Genomic DNA, 22772 nt, shown 5'->3' on the forward strand with positions numbered 1-22772 from the left:
AAAAAGAACAAAATAAAGTAAAAGTACTAATGTGCCTATTATAAGGACTGAAATGACCAAAATACCCCTAATGAGTATTTACCTATATATATATACAACTTAACGCTCCCCCTCAAACTTACGGTGTGATATGCCAAAAGTTTGAAAATGCAAAAAAGAATCAATGGGAATGATCCAAGTCTTCAAGTGTCTTCAATGAAAATCTTCATATTTATAACATATCAAAGAATTTTGCAAATACAAGTCTTCAAATATCTTCATTGGTGATCATCTCAAAATGCCTTCATCAACTATTTCCTTCTTCATGATGCATCAAAGATACTCCTTTCTCAATCCATCGCATCTCTAAGAACATGTAGAGATAACAAAGGTCCCAACTACACAAAAGAAGGTATTCTAACCAAATAGTTATGAAGTTTCAAAACAAATATATATTTTTTGAACAAGAATAACACTAAAGTAGAATTTTTCAAACAAAAAGGCAATAATTTTTAGACCGTCATTAAGAAAGATAAGAAGAGCATACCTCAAAGAGAAATTTTTATGAAATCAATTTTAGACAATCATAAACCTAAAATCAAAACTCCGCCTGTGTAGTTATACACTGCCGGTCCCAAGCCCGGATAAAGGAGGAGGGTTGCGGTAGGCCTGTGACAGCCAGCATAAAAACTTTGTCATATCCTATGAAAATGAACCAATATGAGAATTTCGTTGGGGCGTTCCCTACTGAGCGACGCGCTGTACTCTCTAGGCCCGGAGGCAGTGATAAATGTGCAAGGGTTGCTAGGTCGTCGCCCAGAAGCGACGCGTCACACCGGCGCCCGGGTGTGGTGTCAAATAGGCAAGGGTTCCCTCACTTTGTTGGACGGGTGGGGGTAAAGAAGTTAGTCCAAGACCATAAAATTAGGTTAGCCACTTGGAACATAGGGTCTTTAACTGGTAAGTTGGTAGAGTTAGTAGATGTTATGTGTAGGAGAAAGATTGATATTTTATGTCTTCAAGAGACCAAATGGGTAGGTGAGAAAGCTAAAGTGATAGAACCTTGGGGATATAAGATTTGGTATACAGGAATAAATAGGAATAGGAATGGAGTAGGGATTGTTATGAGTCGTCAGTTTATAGATAATGTAGTTGAGGTCCGTAGGAAGGGTGATAGAATTTTACTTATTAAATTAGTATTAGGTACGGATATTATTAATATTATTAGTGTTTATGCACCTCAAGTAGGTTTAGATGATTCCATTAAGCATCAATTTTGGGAAGATTTAGATGGAGTAGTACAAGAGACATCTTATGGAGAAAAGCTTTTCATCGGCAGTGACCTTAATGGACATGTAGGCATTAGTAGGGATGGATTTGAGAATATCCATGGAGGCTATGGTATAGGAGAAAGAAATGAAAGTGGAGAAAGGATTTTAGATTTTTGTTTGTCCTATGATATGATCTTAGCAAACACTTGGTTTAGGAAGAGGGAGTCTCACCTAGTAACATTTAAAAGTGGGGTTAATACGAGTCAGATAGATTTTTTCCTACTTAGAAAGAGAGATAGGGGTTGTTGCATCGATTGTAAGGTTATACCAGGAGAAAGTATAGCTACACAACATAGAGTCTTAATTTTAGATCTTAGAATTAGACAATGCCGCAAAAGGGATAGACATAGGATAGATCCTAGAATTAAGTGGTGGGCACTGAAAGGAGCTAAACAAGGAATGTTTGTAGAGCAGGTAGTTAAGGAAGTTGATTGGTGTCTCGAGGAGGATTCAGAATCAATGTGGAATAAGATAGCGGGTGGTATGAGAAAAGTAGCTAATGAGGTATTGGGTGAGTCTAAAGGCGGTGCACCACTAGGTAAGGATACATCATGGTGGAACGAGGATGTCAAATTAGCTATTAAGGTTAAAAGAGAGTGTTATAGAAATCTAAGTAAGAGTCGTGATAATGAGAATTTGGAGAAGTATATGATAGCAAAGAAGGAAGCTAAAAAAGTTGTTCGAAACGCGAGGGCTAAGGTATATAAGGAGGTTTATGACAAGTTGGATACCAAAGAAGGCGAGAAGGATATTTATAGGCTTGCAAAGATGAGAGATAGGAAATCGAAGGATTTGGGTATGGTTAGATGTATCAAAGATGAAACGCAAAGGGTTTTAGTCAAAGATGAGGAGATTAAGGAGAGATGGAAAGATTATTTTGATAAGCTATTTAATGATAGTCATGCTCAAGATCTTGGAGACTTCTTCATTCCTTTTCATGAGATAAATCGTGACTTCATGCGCAAGATTCAAAAGAAAGAAATTGCAGAGGCTTTGAAGAAAATGAAATCAAGAAGGGCAGTTGGCCCAGATGGTATACCTATCGAGGCTTGGAAATGCTTGGGAGAGAAAGGTTTAGAATGGTTGACAAATCTTTTTAACTTGATTTGGCGAACAAATAAGATGCCTAATGAGTGGAGGAAGAGTACTTTGGTGCCTTTATATAAGAATAAGGGTGATATACAAGATTGCACAAACTATCGTGGTATAAAACTCATGAGTCATACTATGAAACTTTGGGAGAGGGTGATTGAGTCTAGGTTGAGGAAGGTTGTCATGATATCGGAGAATCAATTTGGTTTTATGCCTGGAAGATCAACTATGGAAGCTATACATCTTCTTAGACAACTTATTGAAAGATATAGAGAGAGGAACAAAGATTTGCATATGGTTTTTATTGATTTAGAGAAGGCATACGATAGAGTACCTAGGGACGTTCTCTGGTGGACAATGATGAAGAAAGGTGTTTCTCTCAAGTACATTAGTATAATTAAAGATATGTATTAAGGAGTAGTAACCAATGTCCGCACTTGTGGAGGGGTGACAACCAATTTTCCGATAACGGTTGGGTTACATCAAGGATCTACTTTAAGCCCTTTCCTATTTGCGATAGTGATGGATGAGCTTACGAGATCAATTCAAGAAAATGTACCGTGGTGTATGTTGTTTGCTGATGATATTGTTTTGATTGATGAGTCTAGAGCTGGGGTTAATGCTAAGTTAGAATTATGGAGACAGACATTGGAAGCTAGAGGTTTTAAGTTGAGTAAGAGTAAGACTGAATATATGGAATGTCGGTTTAGTAAGCAACGAAGTAGTGATGGGAGTGTAGTGAAGCTTGGTGAGCAAGATATACCGGTGAATGATTATTTCAAATATTTGGGATCCATCATTCAAAAGTATGGAGAAATTGATGGAGATGTAAATCATAGGATAAAGGTTGGGTGGATGAAATGGAAAAGTGCTACTGGAGTGCTGTGCGATCGTAGAATGCCATTGCGGTTGAAGGGAAAGTTTTATAGGACGACTATTAGACCCGCTTTACTATATGGTACGGAATGTTGGGCTGCCAAGAGACATCATATTCAAAAAATGAGTGTAGCTGAGATGCGGATGCTTAGATGGATGTGTGGAAATACAATAAAAGATAAGATTCGGAACGAAGAGATACGTAAGAAGGTAGGTGTTGCACCCATTAAAAATAAGATGCGAGAGAATCGTTTACGGTGGTTTGGACATATTCGGCGAAGGCCTAATGATGCTCCAGTTAGAAGGTTGGAGAAATGGGAAAATATATTAGTTAAAAGAGGTCGGGGTAGGCCTAGGAAGACTTGGATGGAGATGATAGGAAAGGATATGAATGCTTTGAACCTCACCGAGGACATGGCGTTGGATAGAAATGATTGGAGGAAAAGGATTCATGTGGAAGACCCAAAATGAATTTCTTTTTTGGTTCATATCGCTGACCCCAATTGTTTTGGGATGAAGGCGTAGTTGTTGTTGTTTGTTGTTGTATAAACCTAAAATCAACATAGTTTTCCAGAAAACATAAATATTTTTCGTAGAAAAATTTAATCACTGAAGAACATATAAATTATCAAGAAGAGATAAACAATCATGTATTAATAATATCCCAAATTTTTAGAAAAATACTTTAAATAAAACAAATCATCAATTTATACTAAAAACATGCATATAAAGCATAACACTTTAAAAAAAAGAACCCTCAAGAAAAGAGAAGTTAATTAAATTTATGCATACAACAATATGAACAAGATAATAAATACGAAACATATATATATATATATATATATGCAATATTTTTAACGCACATAATAATGAATGAGAGCAATTTCATAAATCATAACCCATTAGAATTCACTTATACAACCTAGAATGGGTTTAAGTACAAGGAACCAAATAACAATCTTTAAAGCATATATATATATATATATATATATATATATATATATATATATATATATATATATATATATATATGTTATCAATGAAATGCATGAAATTTTATCAATAAACATTTTTCCATACAAGGAGAAAACTAGTAAAAGTTTAAAAATTTCATGGAGAGATTTTAAAAATCCCACGAATATCAAGAAATGATATTTTTTGTAAATCTCAACAATAATTCGACCACCACAAGCAATCACCTAACTAGACTTTCAGACTTCAAAATTTAAGTGTGTATCTGCTACTAGAACAAGAGCACAATCACAATCACAATGCCACTTATGATCTTAACAAACACACAAAAAGTGTGAATAACCAATGGATGCACGTAACTCACTACATTAACAAAACATCTCTTGTCTACATAAAATGACACTTAAATAAGAGATAAACCTCAATATTCAAGTGTATCTGCTACTAGAGTAAGAGCATAATGCAAACACACAAAAAGTATGAATAACCAATGGGTACACATAATTCACTACAAAATAACATCTCTTGTTTACATAAAATGACACTTAAATAAAAAGCATAATAGGAGAGAACACACTAGCTAAGAAAGCTTGTAATAAAAACAAACTAATGTCACTAAGAAGAATAAGGATATCAATTTTAACAATCTTTCGAAACACTATGGTTTCAAAAATAGATAACTATAACAGATAAACATGATTATAAGCATCCAACATAATAATAATGACCAAATAAACAAATGAGTGATACTACACACTCATAAACCAGAGATCAAACAACCGTCACTTAGAGTCGAACTATAAGCCAACAATCTAAACCATGGTTGTCGGTCAAGGAAGTGGGAGCGGGAAGTGATACAAGAAGCGGGGCGGGAAGCGAGGCACTTTCAAAATTTTAGGAAGCGGGAAGCATGGGACGACTTAGAAGCGAATCACGAACTGTCTCGGAAGCGACCTAGGAAGCGAGGTGGAAGCGAAAAAAGAAGAAAAAAAATTAAATAAAATGGAAAAAAGAGGGAAGCATGCTTTCCAAAAAAGGGGACGCTTCCCCACTTGTTTCGGAAGTGTGACATTTCACGTTTTCGTAACGCGTATCGGGGAAGCACGCTTCCCCTACTGTAGGGGCGCTTCCGGTAACTCTGATCTAAACTGACAAAAAACAAGGTACACACAACTCACCCCAACAAACATCTCCGGTTCAAAAAATTCAACATAGATCTCGAGGTCAATCAACTATCAATCAGACCTAAGACAAATACAGCACGCCACTCATAATCCTTGGGAATCTACATTGATAAGATACATGAGGTGCACACATAACTCACCTTAAGGGCTAAACTCTGATCCAATAACAATAAGGCCAAAAAGAAATGAAATTTGTGATGGACAAAACAAATGTCATAAGAAGGCAATACGTACTCACAGAAATCAAGTGAGTTCGTATACAAGAACCAATTTAAAAAAACAAAATTTCAAATCAAATCCAATAAAGGTAGATAAATCCTTAGAATGAATGTAGTGCAATCATATGCACAACAAGATGTCATTGATGCAATCATATGCATGGTCAATACAAACATGTCTACTATGAGACAACAAAGACATACAACATTAAAGAGGGTCAAAACATATGTAGAGATTCTCAAAGAACCATATAGGAAACCAAGAGCATACACAAGTATAACTAATCATGGATACTCATAAAGAATTCAAAATTCATGTATTTGTAATAATCTTAATAACTTAAAGCTACATATCCTGTACAAAAGTTATTAAGAATCACATAAGATGTGTATAAGAACCAGAGTTACCAGTCGAGGAATCGGGAGCGGGAAGCGATACGGGAAGCGGGAGCGGGAAGCAAGGCACTTTAAAAAATTTAGGAAGCGGGGGACCACTTAGAAGAAAATTATGAATTGTCTCGAAAGCGACCTGGGAAACGAACCAGAAGCGACCTAGGAAGCGAACCGAAAGCGAGGGGGAAGCGAAAAAATGAAAAAGTGGGGGAAGCGATGGGGAAGAGCGCTTCCCATAAAAAGGGGGACGCTTCCCCATGCGTTTCGGAAGCGCGATGTTTCGTGCTTCCGAAGCGCGTATCGGGGAAGCGTGCTTCCCCATACACCTCGGCGCTTTTGGTAACTCTGATAAGAACATATTTAAGCATATATACAAGTAATAAATTACTCTAATGCAAGATATATATGAAAAGTAACATATGATACTTGGCATAATTATTCACAAGGGATGCTCACAAGGGCCACAAAAGAAAGACCAACAATAACGTAACTATTTTTAATTATTTTAAAAACATTTATAAAAGTGAATAACTCCCATAAGAAGAATTCATGCTCAATACCTTATGCATAAGGATCTTATATCAATATAAAAAAATATTTATTCAAATTTCAAAAATAACAAAGTATCCATGATCACTAAGATCCTAACCACATGATTTTTTTTAATACTTCATAAAATATTTTATGTTTCACATAATAATACATCAAAGCAAAATCTCGTAAAACATACTTGTGAATGACACACCAAACCATTTTAAAATAAATATTTTAAAGTATTTTAAAGTATTTGATAATTTTTCAAAAACAAACAAATTTCAATATAACAATAAATACGAACATGATTTAATATTTATAACCATGAAGTGTTCGAATAAAGCATCTAAATGCCCATAACACATGCTTAAGAATACTAGATCATATACATATATATAAAACAAGTTTAAAAATCTAAGTTTCAAACTAGATCTCATAAAAGCATACACATATATCATTTCACAAGATCAAACAAAATTTATAAACCTTATAAAACATTTAATAAGAATAAATCCAACAATAATTTGAAAAAGTTTAAAGATTTTAGTTTTTAACAAAAATAACCAATAACTTTTCAATGATAAGGAGCCTCTAATGCCAAGTCGGCTCCTATGCCGCTAGCTATGCCCTGCTTGGTTCCCCGACATGGTGGAGGTTCTGTAGCGCATCATGAGCACTGGGCAAAGTAGGGGCGTTTGAGCAACGCAAGCGTACCGCCCTACCTTCCACACAGGACAAAAGGGAGAAGGTCGTGAAGGTGGCCTCATTATCCACATCTTTGATCAGATGAATGGAGGATCGACCCGAGTTTTCATGAGCGTTAGCAGGTTCTGGAGTGCTTGTCAAGGGTGCTAGCACATACCCCGAGGTGATCATCACCACTTGCACCTCATATCTCGGCACAGTGGAACGTGTAACCCGTCTGCTGTCCCATTCAACTACACTTGTTCCAGTAACCCATAGCTTAACGGAATGCAACAGCGAGGGACAACCCATAAAGCCAGCGGGGAGGATGGCACTACTGGCAAAGACCGTCTGGCGAAAATGCCACGAGCGCGAAGCATGGTAGACCTGCGTTGGGGGAGCATGGGGGAGAGCCCGGACGATGTAAGAGCCAGGAGAGGTTATGCCCTTTGGACTAACCAACACGTCGACCACCTTCTCTACCTTAATGAACAAGATCTTCTATCCTTAACTTGATCGCTTTGTGGTAGTATACTTGGATGACATCGTGGTATACAATGACACTCTGAAGGATCACGTTTGGCGACCAACTTAGTTTGGTCGAGCACACTCAACTCCAAGAAGCATTCTATGTGGGGCGAGAATGCTCGAAACATCGACTCCACAGGGCAAACCTGTGTCACATGGGTGCAGGTGCGGGTGCAGGGATTCGGCACTTCCAAAAAACCCGAGTGCGGGGGTGCGGCAGGGGCAAAAAATGTAATATATATATATATATATATATATATATATATATATATATATATATGTGTGTGTGTGTGTGTGTGTGTGTTGAGAATAGGTGGTTTTAAGTAAAGTCATTTTATATTAAGATGCTATTTGTATTTTTGATTTTATAATGGGGCTTTATTGTAATTATGCTTTTAAGCCTCTCTCTATTTAACATAGAGAGAGGCCCTAATAACAAATTGTGTTCTCTGTTTCTTGTGCTGCCGCCTCTCTCTCTCTCTCTCTTCTCTTCTCTCTCTATCTAGGGCTCGGTTCATCTTCTACATGGTATCAGAGCCTGGGGTACCTGGCCATTCAAAGTGAGTTGCAGAAATCCAACGGTTGTATCAACAGAAATTTAAATCGGCTGCTTTAATTGTCGATTGTTTCAATCGAGATCCCCTTCTCTCAACCAGTTGTCTGTCTTCGTTGAATCACAGTTTCTGCCTCTCACCTTAGTTTCAGCAGATAGTGGGAGCGTGATCGACTGTGACGTGGGAGCGTGATCGAGTATGATCAAAGCACAGTCGATCGTGGAGGCTTTCTTGATCGTGATCAAACTTCGATCCAATGAATAATTTTTCTAATCAGGTCAGCGATTTAAAAATTTTTTTTAAGATCTGATGACAAATCTGGGCATGCTGCTGGTCGTGGATGCTTGTTGTGGGTTTCGTAGCTCCTCGTTGTTATTCTCGTGACTACCTACTGCCTCGTTGGTAGTTCCTGCCGGGATTCTCGTGACTTCCTACGCTGGGAGTTTGATTGTTGGTGATTCTGTATATGGTTGGGAGCCCTGTTTTTTTTTTTTTTGTGAGATCTTGATATCGTGGACATCGGTACAGTTTGCACTGAACCACATTAGTTTCTGTGGGTTACTATCTTTGCTTTCTAATCTGCAGTGAATGTTTGAAAGAGATTAGTGCTTCTATTTCAGCCGTGATACCTTTATTTTTGGCGTGACTTCCTGTTTTTTTTAGAAACAGCAATCCAACACGTAGTGGTGTTGCTCGTGAGTGAAAAATGACTGATGGTCGAGCTGTATATGTCTGGGGAGCTGCCCCTGTTATGAAATAGGTTCTGCGTATGCAGAAGTTATGTTAGTCGTGATTCAATGACGTGCTGAATTTTTTTTTTCCTGTTTGTGGGTTGCTGCTCACTACTGTCGTGGGTTTTTTTTTCGTGTGTGAACAACTGCTGATTGTAATATCAGTTGGTGTGTGAGTGTAACACACGGTTTTTTCCCTGTTTTGATTGGAGGTTGTCCTGTTTTTTTTTAACCAGAAGTATGGCTGAAACTTCGAAATGTGATTCAAAATTGGAAAATATTGGAGAATATAAGGCATTTGCCAATCCATTTTCGTACGGCTCGTCTGTAAGGTTGAATGAAACTAACTATGCCAGTGGTCCAGAACATTTATGATGTCGGTATCTGGACATCGTAGAAAACATATCTTGTTGGAAGACGAACCCACTGAAAAGGTGGGAAATATGTTACCTGGGATGAAGATAATGACATAGTTATGTCATGGATTATGAATAGTGTCGAACCTCATATTGCAGATGGTTTAATTTACTATAATACAGCCAAACAGATGTGGGACAATCTTCGAGATACATACTCACAAGAGACTAATGTGAGTCGTATCCTACAAGTCGAACAAGAAATATATAATTTACAGCAGGGAGATCAAACGTTGGCCCAGTACTATGCCTCCGTAAAAGCTGGGTTTGAAAGTCTTAATGCTCACATACCCCTCTGTTGTTCGAAACAAAAGGATCATCAAGAACAAACTATGGTTGCTCGGTTTCTTACAGGTTTATCTTCAGAATTCTCTGTTGCAAAAGTCCAAATATTGACTGGTTCCGATGTACCTACTCTTGCTAAGGCATACAATCGTCTGAGCAGACTTGCGATATCTCTTCCACATTCTCAGCCTGTGAATCAGTCATCTGCCTTAGTTGTCTCATCTGGTTATGGGCGTGAAAATCTTCAGACCTTCAGAGGACGAGGTCGCGGACGAGGTGTGGGAGGCAGAGGAAAGCTTCAATGTACATTCTGTGGAAAATCTGGACATTTAGAAGATCGTTGCTGGGATAAGCATGGCTGACCAACCTCCTCTTCATCAAAGTCATATGCTCCTAAAGCAAATGTTACTACTCTCGAGGCAACAAAGGCACAGGAAAATATCTCTGCAAGTGACAGTAGTATCACCCTCAGTCATGCTGAATATGATGAGCTGATAGCTCTTCGTCCTTTGAGTTCTACCTCTTCTGTAGCTGGTGTTGCCTATTGAACCGGAAATCTACTTCATCCGACTGACAGTAAGTGGATTATTGATTCTGGTGCATCCAGACATTTGTGTGAAAATTCACTTGTTTTTTCAGATCTAAAGGATATTAAGGCTCAACTTGGAGTCTCATTAGCCGATGGGAGCACTTCCCCGGTTGTTGGTCAGGGAAATATTTCTATATCCTCCTCATTACAGTTGAAAAATGCTCTTCATGCTCCAAAATTTCCTCAAAGTTTACTCTCTGTTAGTTGCCTTGTAAAAGAACAAAACTGTAGAGTAATATTTGATCCAATGGGTTGTCATTTTCAGGATTTGCTGACGGGGAAGAAGATTGGTGGAGGCTATGAAGAAAATGGAATTTACTACCTACATCATCCAATGGGTACTGTTCATGCTGCAGTGGAACATTCATTCAGTCCTGTTCAGTGGCATCGTCGTCTTGGTCATCCTTCATTGTCAAAGCTCCGTTCGGTCTTTCCTCAGATTCCTTCCACCACATCATTTCAGTGCGAAGCATGTCAGTTGGGCAAGCATCATCGAAGTTCGTTTCCTTCGAGTCAGAGTCAGTCTAGTAATAAAGTCTTTGAACTTCTTCATGCAGATGTATGGGGTCCTAGTAAGATTCCTACTAGGACTCAGTGTCGATACTATTTAGTTATTGTTGATGATTTCTCTAAGTTGTCATGGGTGTTTTTAATAAAGGAACGATCTGACGTTCCAAGTATTATCAAATCTTTAATTCTTGAAATAAAAACTCAATTTGAATCTAGTGTCAAGATTGTTCGCACTGATAATGCTCTCGAGTTTAAATCAAAAAGTATGTTACAGTTTTACCAAGATAATGGCATCCAACCCCAAACTTCTTGTGCCTATTCATCTCAACAAAATGGGGTGGCTGAGCGAAAACATCGTCACCTACTTGATGTTGTCAGGACCATTATGATTCAATCCAATGTTCCTGCGTTATACTGGGGAGATGCAATTACAATTGCTTGCTATCTGATCAACCGCATGCCTTCCTCTTCTATGGGTGATCAAATCCCAATTCATATCCTAAACCCCAATACCCCCCTCTTCTCCCTCTCGCCCAAAGTATTTGGATGTGTTTGTTTTGTACACAAACTTGGCCCTGACCGTGATAAATTAGTTGCTCAAGCTACAAAATGCATATTTATAGGTTATCCCAAAAATCAAAAGGGATATCGATGTTATAATCCTACTTCTCGCCGAGAGTATGTCAGTGCGGATGTCTCTTTCTTGGAATCCACTCCATATTACTCTAGTATCGGTTCCCCGCTGCAGGTTGATCCAGCTGAGTCTTGTCCATTACCTATACCTCCTTTTCCTTTGGAATCCGTGCCCTCATTCCCGAACCAAACTTCATCCTCTTCCAGATTTCATAATCCTCCATTGGTATATGTGCGTAGAGATCCACCTCCGCAAGTGCCTTCATCTTCTTCTTCCCTTGAGGTAAGTTCTACTGACAATAGTGATCTTCATGATGATGATAACAGGTCGATTGCTCTACGAAAGGGGACACGACAATGTACCTTATACCCCATATCTCATTTTGTCTCCGAAGCCAGAATTGGAAATCAGATGAAATCTCTTATTTCAGCTTTATCTGCTGAAACTATTCCTCTGAACTATCAGCAGGCAGAGCTTGATACTCGCTGGAAGTTGGCTATGCAAGAAGAAATGAATGCCTTAATATCTCTGCATACATGGGATCTAGTTGATTCCCCAGCAGATGCTGACATTGTTGGATGTAAATGGGTATATACTATAAAGTACAAATCTGATGGTTCAATTGAACGGTACAAGGCCAGATTAGTAGCCAAAGGGTATACTCAGACATATGGTATTGATTTCTTTGAAACTTTTTCTCCTGTTGCACGGATGGGTATCATTCGTCTTGTTCTCTCAGTAGTTGTTCAGCATGGTTGGAGCTTGTACCAATTAGATGTGAAAATGCATTTCTATATGGGGACTTATCTGAGACTGTTTACATGCAACAACCTCCAGGATTCGAGGTTGAGGGGGAGTGTCAGAAGGTGTGTAGATTGAAAAAGGCGATTTATGGCTTGAAACAAAGTCCCCGTGCATGGTTTCAAAAGTTGTTTGAAGTGATGTCACGTTTTGGCTTTAATAAGTCAGCAGCAGATCATACACTATTTATAAAGAAAACTAGCTCTGGCATAGTTGTTATGGTGGTATATGTGGATGACATCATTCTTACAGGCGATGATGTGAAAGCTATTGAAGCCACAAAGGCTCATCTTCAAAAACACTTTGTTACAAAAGACCTTGGTGCACTCAGGTATTTTCTGGGTATAGAAGTTTTCAGGAGCCGTGAAGGGATGGTTTTGTCTCAACGGAAGTATGTTCTTGACTTATTAAAGGAAACAGGAATGTTGGGAGCTAAACCAACAAATATTCCCATGGACCATAAAGTTCAGTTGTTTGAAGAAGGGTCAAAACTGGTTGATAGCAAAAGCTATCGCTCTCTAGTAGGGAAACTACTGTATGTAACTGTGACCAGGCCGGATATTGCTTTAGCAGTAAGTAAAGTTAGTCAGTTTATGGACAAACCAACTGAGGTACACTGGAATGCAGTTATTATGATTCTCAGATATCTAAAATCTTCTCCTGGAAAGGGGTTATTGTTCAGGAAAGGTGGAACTCTGGAGATAGTGGCCTATTCTGATGCTGACTATGCAGGATCTGTAGTGGATAGAAAATCTACCACAGGATTCTGTGTGTTCCTGGGAGACAACTTGATCTCTTGGAGAAGTAAGAAACAAAATGTGGTTTCTAGGTCGAGTGTAGAATCAGAATATCGGGCTATGGCCCAAACAGTTGCTGAATTGATGTGGGTTCGTACTGTTCTTCTTGGTCTTCAGGTGAAGGTTTCCTCTCCCATGACCATGATGTGCGATAACAAAGCTGCAACATATATAGCGAACAATTCTGTATTTCATGAGAGAACAAAGCACATTGAGGTTGATTGCCACTATGTACGGGATATGGTTCAAGCTGGTCATATCACTACTAAATATCTAAAGTCGGAAAACCAAGTTGCAGATATGTTCACAAAACCTCTTGCCAGACCAAATTTCTCAAAATGTTGTGACAAGCTGAGCATGATTGATATCTATGCTCCAGCTTGAGGGGGAGTGTTGAGAATAGGTGGTTTTAAGTAAAGTCATTTTATATTAAGATGCTATTTGTATTTTTGATTTTATAATGGGGCTTTATTGTAATTATGCTTTTAAGCCTAGCCTCTCTCTATTTAACATAGAGAGAGGCCCTAATAACAAATTGTGTTCTATGTTTCTTGTGTTGCTGCCTCTCTCTCTCTCTCTCTAGGGCTCGGTTCATCTTCTACAATATATATATATATATATATATATATATAATTTTGAAGTTTTAACAGTTAACAGTAACACTAATAAAATAAAAAACAATTATCATGAGTACATTTTAAAAAACAAAAATTATATATATGCTAAAATTCAGCATTATAAGACTGTATTAACCATGCTTAATCGAGTTTCTTCATTAAGCTCTACTGGTCTGAGCCGAGTTTAATACTTTAATCGAGCACTGCTGGATGCATATATGGTTTTAATTTTTTGCTATTGAATCAGACAAATATCAGGATTTGATGGATATCTGATTACATGTAAAAGAACCAAATAAGATACGAACACCGGTCCAAACGGGTCGAGACCCCATTTTCCCCCTGGCCAGGACATATATGCTTGGGTTTCCATCTGACTCTTTTAGTTATTCTCTCTTAGTTCCGTAACTGAGCTACTTTTGAATGGTAACCAAGTTGGTCGTCCCTGAAGAAAGGTTGTATTGTCCATTATCATTATATCCTGCCCCAAAATCTGGCAGCTCATTGGCTTTAGATATTTTGTATTAATTTTTGTAGTACGTAACCTTCAGCCCAGCGCATATCTCGAAGGAAATCAAAATCAGATTTAATATTTGCAGGCAGGTACAGTGGACTGCAATTTGTACAGGCCAACATGAGTATCATTACTCTTTTGCCTTCCTGAAGCCTCTATTTTAACAGAACCATCTGTGCTCTCTTCAATTTTCAGGATACAGTATGGTTGTTCTCTGAGACCATCCAGATTTTCATGAAAAGTTAAGCTTTCATCAACTACGAGAGGTGTCAGATCTTCAGTAAAAGGTGAGAATGATGAAGAAAGCCACTAGGTGTAGTATCAATGCATTGCCTGATTCACTCCCCATCAAAGTTGCGGTGAGGACCATTATCCTGTCCAAGAGATGGAGGTATCTCCCGACTGCAATCCCCTCTGCAGATTTTGATGAGGATCATTTCCCTTCGACCACGAAGCAACTCAAGAGAAAGAAGAAGTTCGGCGAGTCACACTCGCCGCTAGAAGGAACTAATCTCTTCACCGTTGTCAATCGATTCTTGTTGAACCAGGCACCTTCGCAGGTTGAGCATGCGCTTGACCCAAAAAAATGATTTGGAGAAGAGACTCCTTGGTAGTTGGCTATGACATGTGGTTGCCGTAAAGAAAGTTGAAGAGTTGTGTCTCGAATCTCGCCATGTTGACAAACCAGTTCCTAAGTTTTCTGGCTGTCATGCCCATTTATGTGGGCCTCTTTTTTTTCAAGTCCAAAAGTTGGACATAAATGACCCTGGGTGCGTTAATCGCACCCAGGGTCAGGTTGACTGCACCGGGTGCCGCACCCGCATGCGCACGCGCACCCTCATCGCGTCGCATCGACGTGGGTGCAGCACCTGGTTGGCCGAATCCCTGTGACATAGGGGCAAACCTAACCGCTTACCTTTTCGTAAGTCGTGCACTTCAGGCCTTGCTATAACTAACCTCACTGATCCAAATGAGTGTTTTCTCATGCATAATGCATGAGATAGATAACTCAAGTAACACTAAAGATTTAAGATACATAGCAGGTCAAGATTTTCCTTGAATTTAAGCCAAACAATGATCGTGAATCTTCATGAAGTACGAACTTGAACCAAAGAATCTCAAAACCCAAAAGGCAAAATGGCAAGAAAGATTTCTTGGCTCTAATACCATGTAATGAAATATATGAAAATACAAAACAAGGGCCTCTAAGGGCTTATAAGATCATAAACATAAAGTGCACATGCATATACACAAGTCCAACTAAGGGGACAATATAAGAGCACAAAGGCACTACACAAGCACTAAGTGCCTTCAAGACAACAAAGAATTTAAAAGAGGAACACAATAACATAAAAAATATATATTTTATTGAGCATGAATGCTTAATTGAAGCATTGCGTAACAAGAGTGGGGTTCACCCCTATTTATACACAAGAGGTAGTCTCAAATAGAGTTGTTGGATTGTTCCAACAACTCTATTGACTAGTCAACTCTATGTTGAGTCAACAACAAAACAACAACAACTACGCCTTCATCCCAAAATAATTGGGGTCGGCGATATGAACCAAAAAAGAAAATCATTCTGGATCTTCCACATGAATCCTTCTCCTCCAATCATTTCTATCCAATGCCATGTCCTCGGTGAGGTTCAAAGCATTCATATCCTTTCCTATCACCTCCATCCATGTCTTCCTAGGCCTACCTTGACCTCTTTTAACTAATATATTTTTCCATTTCTCCATCCTTCTAACTGGAGCATCATTAGGCCTTTGCCGAATATGTCCAAACCACCGTAAACGATTCTCTCTCATCTTATTTTCAATGGGTGCAACGCCTACCTTCTTACGTATCTCCTCGTTCCAAATCTTATCTTTTATTTTATTTCCACACATCCATCTCAGCATACGCATCTCAGCTACACTCATTTTTTGAATATGATGTCTCTTGGCAGCCCAACATTCTGTACCATATAGTAAAGCGGGCCTAATAGTCGTCCTATAAAACTTTCCCTTCAACCGCAATGGCATTCTACGATCGCACAATACTCCAGTTGCACTTTTCTATTTCATCCACCCAACCTTTATCCTATGATTTACATCTCCATCAATTTCTCCGTACTTTTGAATGATAGATCCCAAATATTTGAAACAATCATCCACCGGTATTTCTTGCTCACCAAGCTTCACTACACTCCCATCACTACTTCGTTGCTTACTAAACCGACATTCCATGTATTCTGTCTTACTCTTACTCAACTTAAAACCTCTTGCTTCCAATGTCTGTCTCCATAATTCTAACTTAGCATTAACCCCAGCTCTAGACTCATCAATCAAAACAATATCATCAGCAAACAACATGCACCACGGCACATTTTCTTGAATTGATCTCGTAAGCTCATCCATCACTATAGCAAATAGGAAAGGGCTTAAAGCAGATCCTTGATGTAACCCAACCGTTGTAGGAAAATTGGTTGTCACCCCTCCACAAGTGCGGACATTGGTTACTACTCCTTCATACATATCCTTAATTATACTAATGTACTTGAGAGAAACACCTTTCTTCATCATTGTCCACCAGAGAACGTCCCTAGGTACTCTATCGTATGCCTTCTCCAAATCAATAAAAACCATATGCAAATCTTTGTTCCTCTCTCTATTTCTCTTAATAAGTTGTCTAAGAAGATGTATAGCTTCCATAGTTGATCTTCCAGGCATAAAACCAAATTGATTCTCCGATATCATGACAATCTTCCTCAACCTAGACTCAATCACCCTCTCCCAAAGTTTCATAGTATGACTCATGAGTTTTATACCACGATAGTTTGTGCAATCTTGTATATCACCCTTATTCTTATATAGAGGCACTAAAGTACTCTTCCTCCACTCATTAGGCATCTTATTTGTCTGCCAAATTTTGTTAAAAAGATTTGTCAACCATTCTAAACCTTTCTCTCCCAAACATTTCCAAGCTTCGATAGGTATACCATCTGGGCCAACTGCCCTTCTTGATTTCATTTTCTTCAAAGCCTCTGCAATTTCTTTCTTTTGAATCTTGCGCATGAAGTTACGATTCATCTCATGAAAAGGAATTGACAAGTCTCCAAGATCTTGAGCATGACTTTCATTAAATAGCTTATCAAAATAATCTTTCCATCTCTCCTTAATCTCCTCATCTTTGACTAAAACCCTTTGTGTTTCATCTTTGATACATCTAACCATACCCAGATCCGTTGATTTCCTATCTCTCATCTTTGCAAGCCTATAAATATCATTCTCGCCCTCTTTGGTATCCAACTTGTCATAAACCTCCTTATATACCTTATCCCTCGCGTTCCGAACTACTTTTTTAGCTTTTTTTTTTGCTATCATATACTTCTTCAAATTCTCATTATCACGACTCTTACTTAGATTTCTATAACACTCTCTTTTAACCTTAATGGCTAATTTGACATCCTCATTCCACCACGATGTATCCTTACCTAGCGGTGCACCGCCTTTAGACTCACCCAATACCTCCTTAGCCACCTTTCTCATGCCACCCGCTATCTTATTCCACATTGATTATGAATCCTCCTCGAGACACCAATCAGCTTTCTTAACTACCTTCTCTACAAACATTCCTTGTTTAGCTCCTTTCAGTGCCCACCACTTAATTCTAGGATCTATCCTATGTCTATCCTTTTTGTGACATTTTCTAATTCTAAGATCTAAAATTAAGACTCTATGTTGTGTAGCTACACTTTCTCCCGGTATAACCTTACAATCGATGCAACAACCCCTATCTCTCTTTCTAAGTAGGAAAAAATCTATCTGACTTGTATTAACCCCACTTTTAAATGTTACTAGGTGAGACTCTCTCTTCCTAAACCAAGTGTTTGCTAAGATCATATCATAGGACACACCAAAATCTAAAATCTTTTCTCCACTTTCGTTTCTTTGTCCTATACCATAGCCTCCATGGATACTCTCAAATCCATCCCTACTAATGCCTACATGCCCATTAAGGTCACCGCCGATGCAAAGCCTTTCTCCATAAGATATCTCTTGTACTACTCTATCTAAATCTTCCCAAAATTGACGCTTAATGGAATCATCTAAACCTACTTGAAGTGCATAAACACTAATAATATTAATAATCTCCGAACCTAATACTAATTTAATAAGTAAAATCCTATCACCCTTCCTACGGACCTCAACTACATTATCTATAAACTCACGACTCATAACAATCCCTACTCCATTCCTATTCCTATTTATTCCTGTATACCAAATCTTATATCCATCACTTTTGCTTTCTCACCTACCCATTTGGTCTATTGTAAACATAAAATATCAATCTTTCTCCTACACATAACATCTACTAACTCTACCAACTTACCAGTTAAAGATCCTATGTTCGTGGTTAACCTAATTTTATGGTCTTGGACTAACTTCTTTACCCCCACCCGTCCAACAAAGTGAGGGAACCCTTGCCTATTTGACACCACACCCGGGCGCCGGTGTGACGCATCGCTTCCGGGCGACGACCTAGCAACCCTTGCCCATTTATCACTACCTCTGGGCCTATAGAGTACAACGCGTCGCTCAGTAAGGAACGCCCCAACGAAATTCTCATATTGGTTCATATTCATAGGGTGACTAAGTTTTTATGCTGGCTGTCACAGGCCTACCGCAACCCTCCTCCTTTATCCGGGCTTGGGACCGGCAGTGGATAACTAAACAGTTATATACAGGCGGAGTTAGTCAACTCTATGTTGAGTAGTTCAAAAAAAACCCAATTACTCTATTTGGTCTTTAACCAATAGTCTCTATAAAAACAGAAAAGGACAAAAAGAATAAACAACAACAACAACTACGCCTTCATCCCAAAACAAGAACAAAATAAAGTAAAAATACTAATGTGCCCCTAATGAGCACAGCCTATTACAAGGATTGAAATGACCAAAATACCCCTAATCGATATTTACCTATTACCTCATTATAAATGCATATATATGTATGTATGTATATGTGAATACATACAAAGCATATATATATATATACAACTTAACACGTGTATCTGAGTAAAACCTGTTTGTTTGTTATGACTCCTCAACTCTTGCAACTAAAGGCAGTCCATTGCTGGTGTAGATGGTTGTAACTAAAAGATGCCTCAAGAGTGAATCATTTCATATATTCACAAACAGAAATCAATTTGTTGGAGTTTGTTAGAAATGAACAGGTTATTGGAGAAACAGTACTCTTTTTGCTGCTAAGAATTTATTGATTCATTCAAGATTGTTCATACTCTTGTCTTGGATTTGACTAGGATAATCTTATAAATAAAAAGTAGAAAAACGAAAATGATTTCTTGGATTATATTTTCTTATTATTGTAATGTTTTATGTCCTACCATTTGTGAAGATTATATATGTTTGTCCTTCTGATGAAGAATATTGAACTGAAAGCGATACATGGTTTCTATGTGATTGCATTATTTTTTTAAGAAAAAAAGCTACTTCTAATGGATGCCAAACAAAGAAAATAAAGGTTTGAGTGCTGTTTCTTGTTGAATCTTGAACCGTCACATTCTTGAAAACAATCACGATCATTATTATATAAAAAACAAAACTTTGGGATCATTTGCAATCATCCTGATTTTCTTTTTTCCCCCTACTTTTATGATGGATAACCTTGCCCTTGGGTTGCATTGTGTGATAAACCTTGTTCCAAGAACTCCTGCCTGGTTGACAAGTGTCAATAGTTTGATATTTCAACAATATCATATATTAATGTCTCTAGGTTAATGGATAGGTTTATGGAAAGACGTTTTCTTCATGGAATAAGGTCTATGTCTGCCCATAAATTTTAGAGATATTTTTGTAAAACTTTCCTTTTGGTCTCTTATAATTCAAATTCTATTGCGTGTAATGATGGGAAGTTGGGGATTTGGTTCAATGAGGACAATAGTTTCTTACATGAGATTGCTCTTGGATGTCTTATCAGGGATGTGGGCGCAAAATTTTGACAACGGAAAATGCAAATAGGACAAGATATACATCTGTTGGGCCACTGGCACCATTTTATGTCTTTCCTTGTGGACATGCCTTCCATGCACAATGTCTCATTGCTCATGTCACCAGAAGCACTGACCAAACACAGGTAAGTTCTGAGACCCACTTTGATATTTTCTTTTCTTTTTTGTAATTTGTTTAATCAATTTCATATTGCTTTAGAGATTCTTTAGCTGAAGATACTTGCACAAAAAACACCTGGCCAAGAATGTCTTCATTAGATGACTTGCTAAATTTTCATATAAGCAGTTGTCCTTTAGAGAAAGCTACAAGAAAAATAAAATCTGGTCTTGTCTACTCAGTTGAAATTGATTCTACTTACTTATTTATCCCTTCCCAAAAGGGCAGAATAAAAGATCCACTTAATTAGTTATTAGTCCTTTTTATCTCATTTTGTATCGTACAATTCCTTTGTTGTGGGATCATTTACCTGCTAGGGGTAATGAGAAGAATTATAAAATGCATTGCAAACTATGGCTAAATCTTGGATAAAATGGAGAGAACAAATTTTATAAACTGCAGTGGAGAAACAGATGTTATCGAAGCAAATATATGATATATGAACCAAGTAGGGTTCATATACTAGATTTCTATGGGTAAAGGATTTAATTGATAAAAGAAGCAATGTAAAGATCAATTATTGAGGTTTTTGGCTGATAAGATAACACCTGCTTTATGTATGAGATAGAAGTAGGAGATTCTCCAATGAGGAAAAGGATCTAATTCCTTTCAAACAATTGACTGAAGAGCTATATGAGGTCAAAATCTCATAAATGGTTCTGGTGGCTGGCAGTAACGATGACTTCCCTGTCAACTTTTCCACCATTGCCCACAAAAAAAAAACAAATTCTGCCTTTAGCTGTACCCACGTTAGTTGCACATTTCTATGCAGCAATGTTGTCAGTATCAGTGTGTATCAGCTTGTATCGGCAGAAAATCAATATGCATCACTCCTGAATTGGCTATTTTTTAATAAATAATATTATTTTATATTATTTTAATGGTTTTAACATGTGTCACGTTCTAATTGACACGTAATGTTTTTTTATTATTTTTTGGCCGATACAGAAGGATTCACTTGAGTATCGGTATCGACGATTCAGGGCCAATACCGATACTGACAACATTGCTATGCAGACCTTAATTGTGAGGTGTTAGAAAATGCATCATAGAGCAATATCTGTTTTAACATGGAATCTAAAGTATCTCCACAGTTGAATTATAATTATTTCATGTTCACAACAGTGTCTTTACCATACAAATTTTCTAATATCCAACCTTCAAGAAATCTGAGGGAAGTTGTGATCATGCAGCAAAATTACTAATTTCTTCTAATGGAGCTTATCACTGTGGAGTTTGCAGTATAGTATTCATGGAAGAACGCTTCTCAATATTTGGTTATTTTTCATTTTCAATAAAATTCTTTTCATGAATGGATGCAGGCAGAATATATTCTGGATTTACAGAAGAGGCTCACTTTACTGGGGAACCAAGGGCAGAAAGATTCTACTGGTGTCATTGATGAATCCCTCTCCATTGCTAGCATGAGCCCTTTAGAGAAGGTTTTGTGAAATTCAGCACCAAGTTGATCCATGTTCTGTAGCTCATATATTTATTGCAACCTGATGCACTGACACCTGTCCTTTTTTGTCTTTAAATATTGGCAGTTGCGGTCCCAACTGGATGATGCTATAGCTAGTGAGTGCCCATTTTGTGGTGATTTGATGATTAGGGAGATTTCATTGCCTTTTATTCTTCATGAGGAGGCACAGCTGGTGGCGTCGTGGGAAATTAAACAGCAGCTGGGAAGCCAGAAAAGCATGCCTATAGCAATCTAGTTTTTGAAATTGAAGATAGAAGGCCATGTGTGAGCACACATGTTTGTGCATGCATGTGCATGTCGCTGCATTTCTGAAAATTGGTAAATATGCCTTTGTTTGTATGTGTCTAGATTTGTGGGTTGAATGTATGTCATTGCTTTGTAAAAATCGGCACAACTGTATGTTTGTATGCTTGTAATTTTAACTTTTTATTTTTGTTTTGTGCTATTACGTAATTCATGAAGTATTTTCATGAATAATATATACTGTAAGAGTAGATAATTTATTAAAATCTTATTTGACAGAAAAAAACTTGAGCTGTCTTTATATTGGGAATTTTTGCTATTAAAAGAAATTTCACAATGTTTATTTGACTGCGTGGTTAAGCTTAGTCCTTGAGTCTGTCCATGAGTCCATAAGTTCCACCTATCGTCAGTAGAGGGCACCGTCTTCTCACAGTCGACGAATGTTCCACATCGTGGTAGCTATGACCTAATTCACTTGACCTCACCCTCATTCAGAGTCAGGTTTGATCCGGTTCAGATTTCAATAATATATGGAATTTAGTTTCAAAATATAGTTTGGTTATTTTTATGGTGAAAATAATTCTCCATTCTAACCACGAGATTAGTGTCAACTTTGAAATAAAATTTCCTCTTCC

The 22772-nt window shown here is 37.9% G+C and overlaps 1 protein-coding gene across 1 annotated transcript in view; it reads left to right on the plus strand.

Moving 5' to 3' along the window:
• Positions 1–22437, plus strand: part of LOC149814650 (zinc ion binding protein) — a 165112-nt gene extending 142675 nt beyond the window's left edge. Inside the window, exons 21-23 of the mRNA XM_089990096.1 lie at positions 20224–20379; positions 21734–21853; positions 21959–22437. Of these exons, the coding sequence (XP_089846222.1) occupies positions 20224–20379; positions 21734–21853; positions 21959–22129 (447 nt within the window). The 3' untranslated portion in view covers positions 22130–22437. The remainder of the gene's footprint in view (positions 1–20223; positions 20380–21733; positions 21854–21958) is intronic.
• Positions 22438–22772: the final 335 nt, after the last annotated feature.

The sequence above is a fragment of the Nuphar pumila genome, chromosome 15 (genome assembly GCF_984573655.1).
Source record: "Nuphar pumila chromosome 15, dmNupPumi1.hap1.1, whole genome shotgun sequence".
Taxonomy (NCBI): Eukaryota; Viridiplantae; Streptophyta; class Magnoliopsida; order Nymphaeales; family Nymphaeaceae; genus Nuphar; species Nuphar pumila.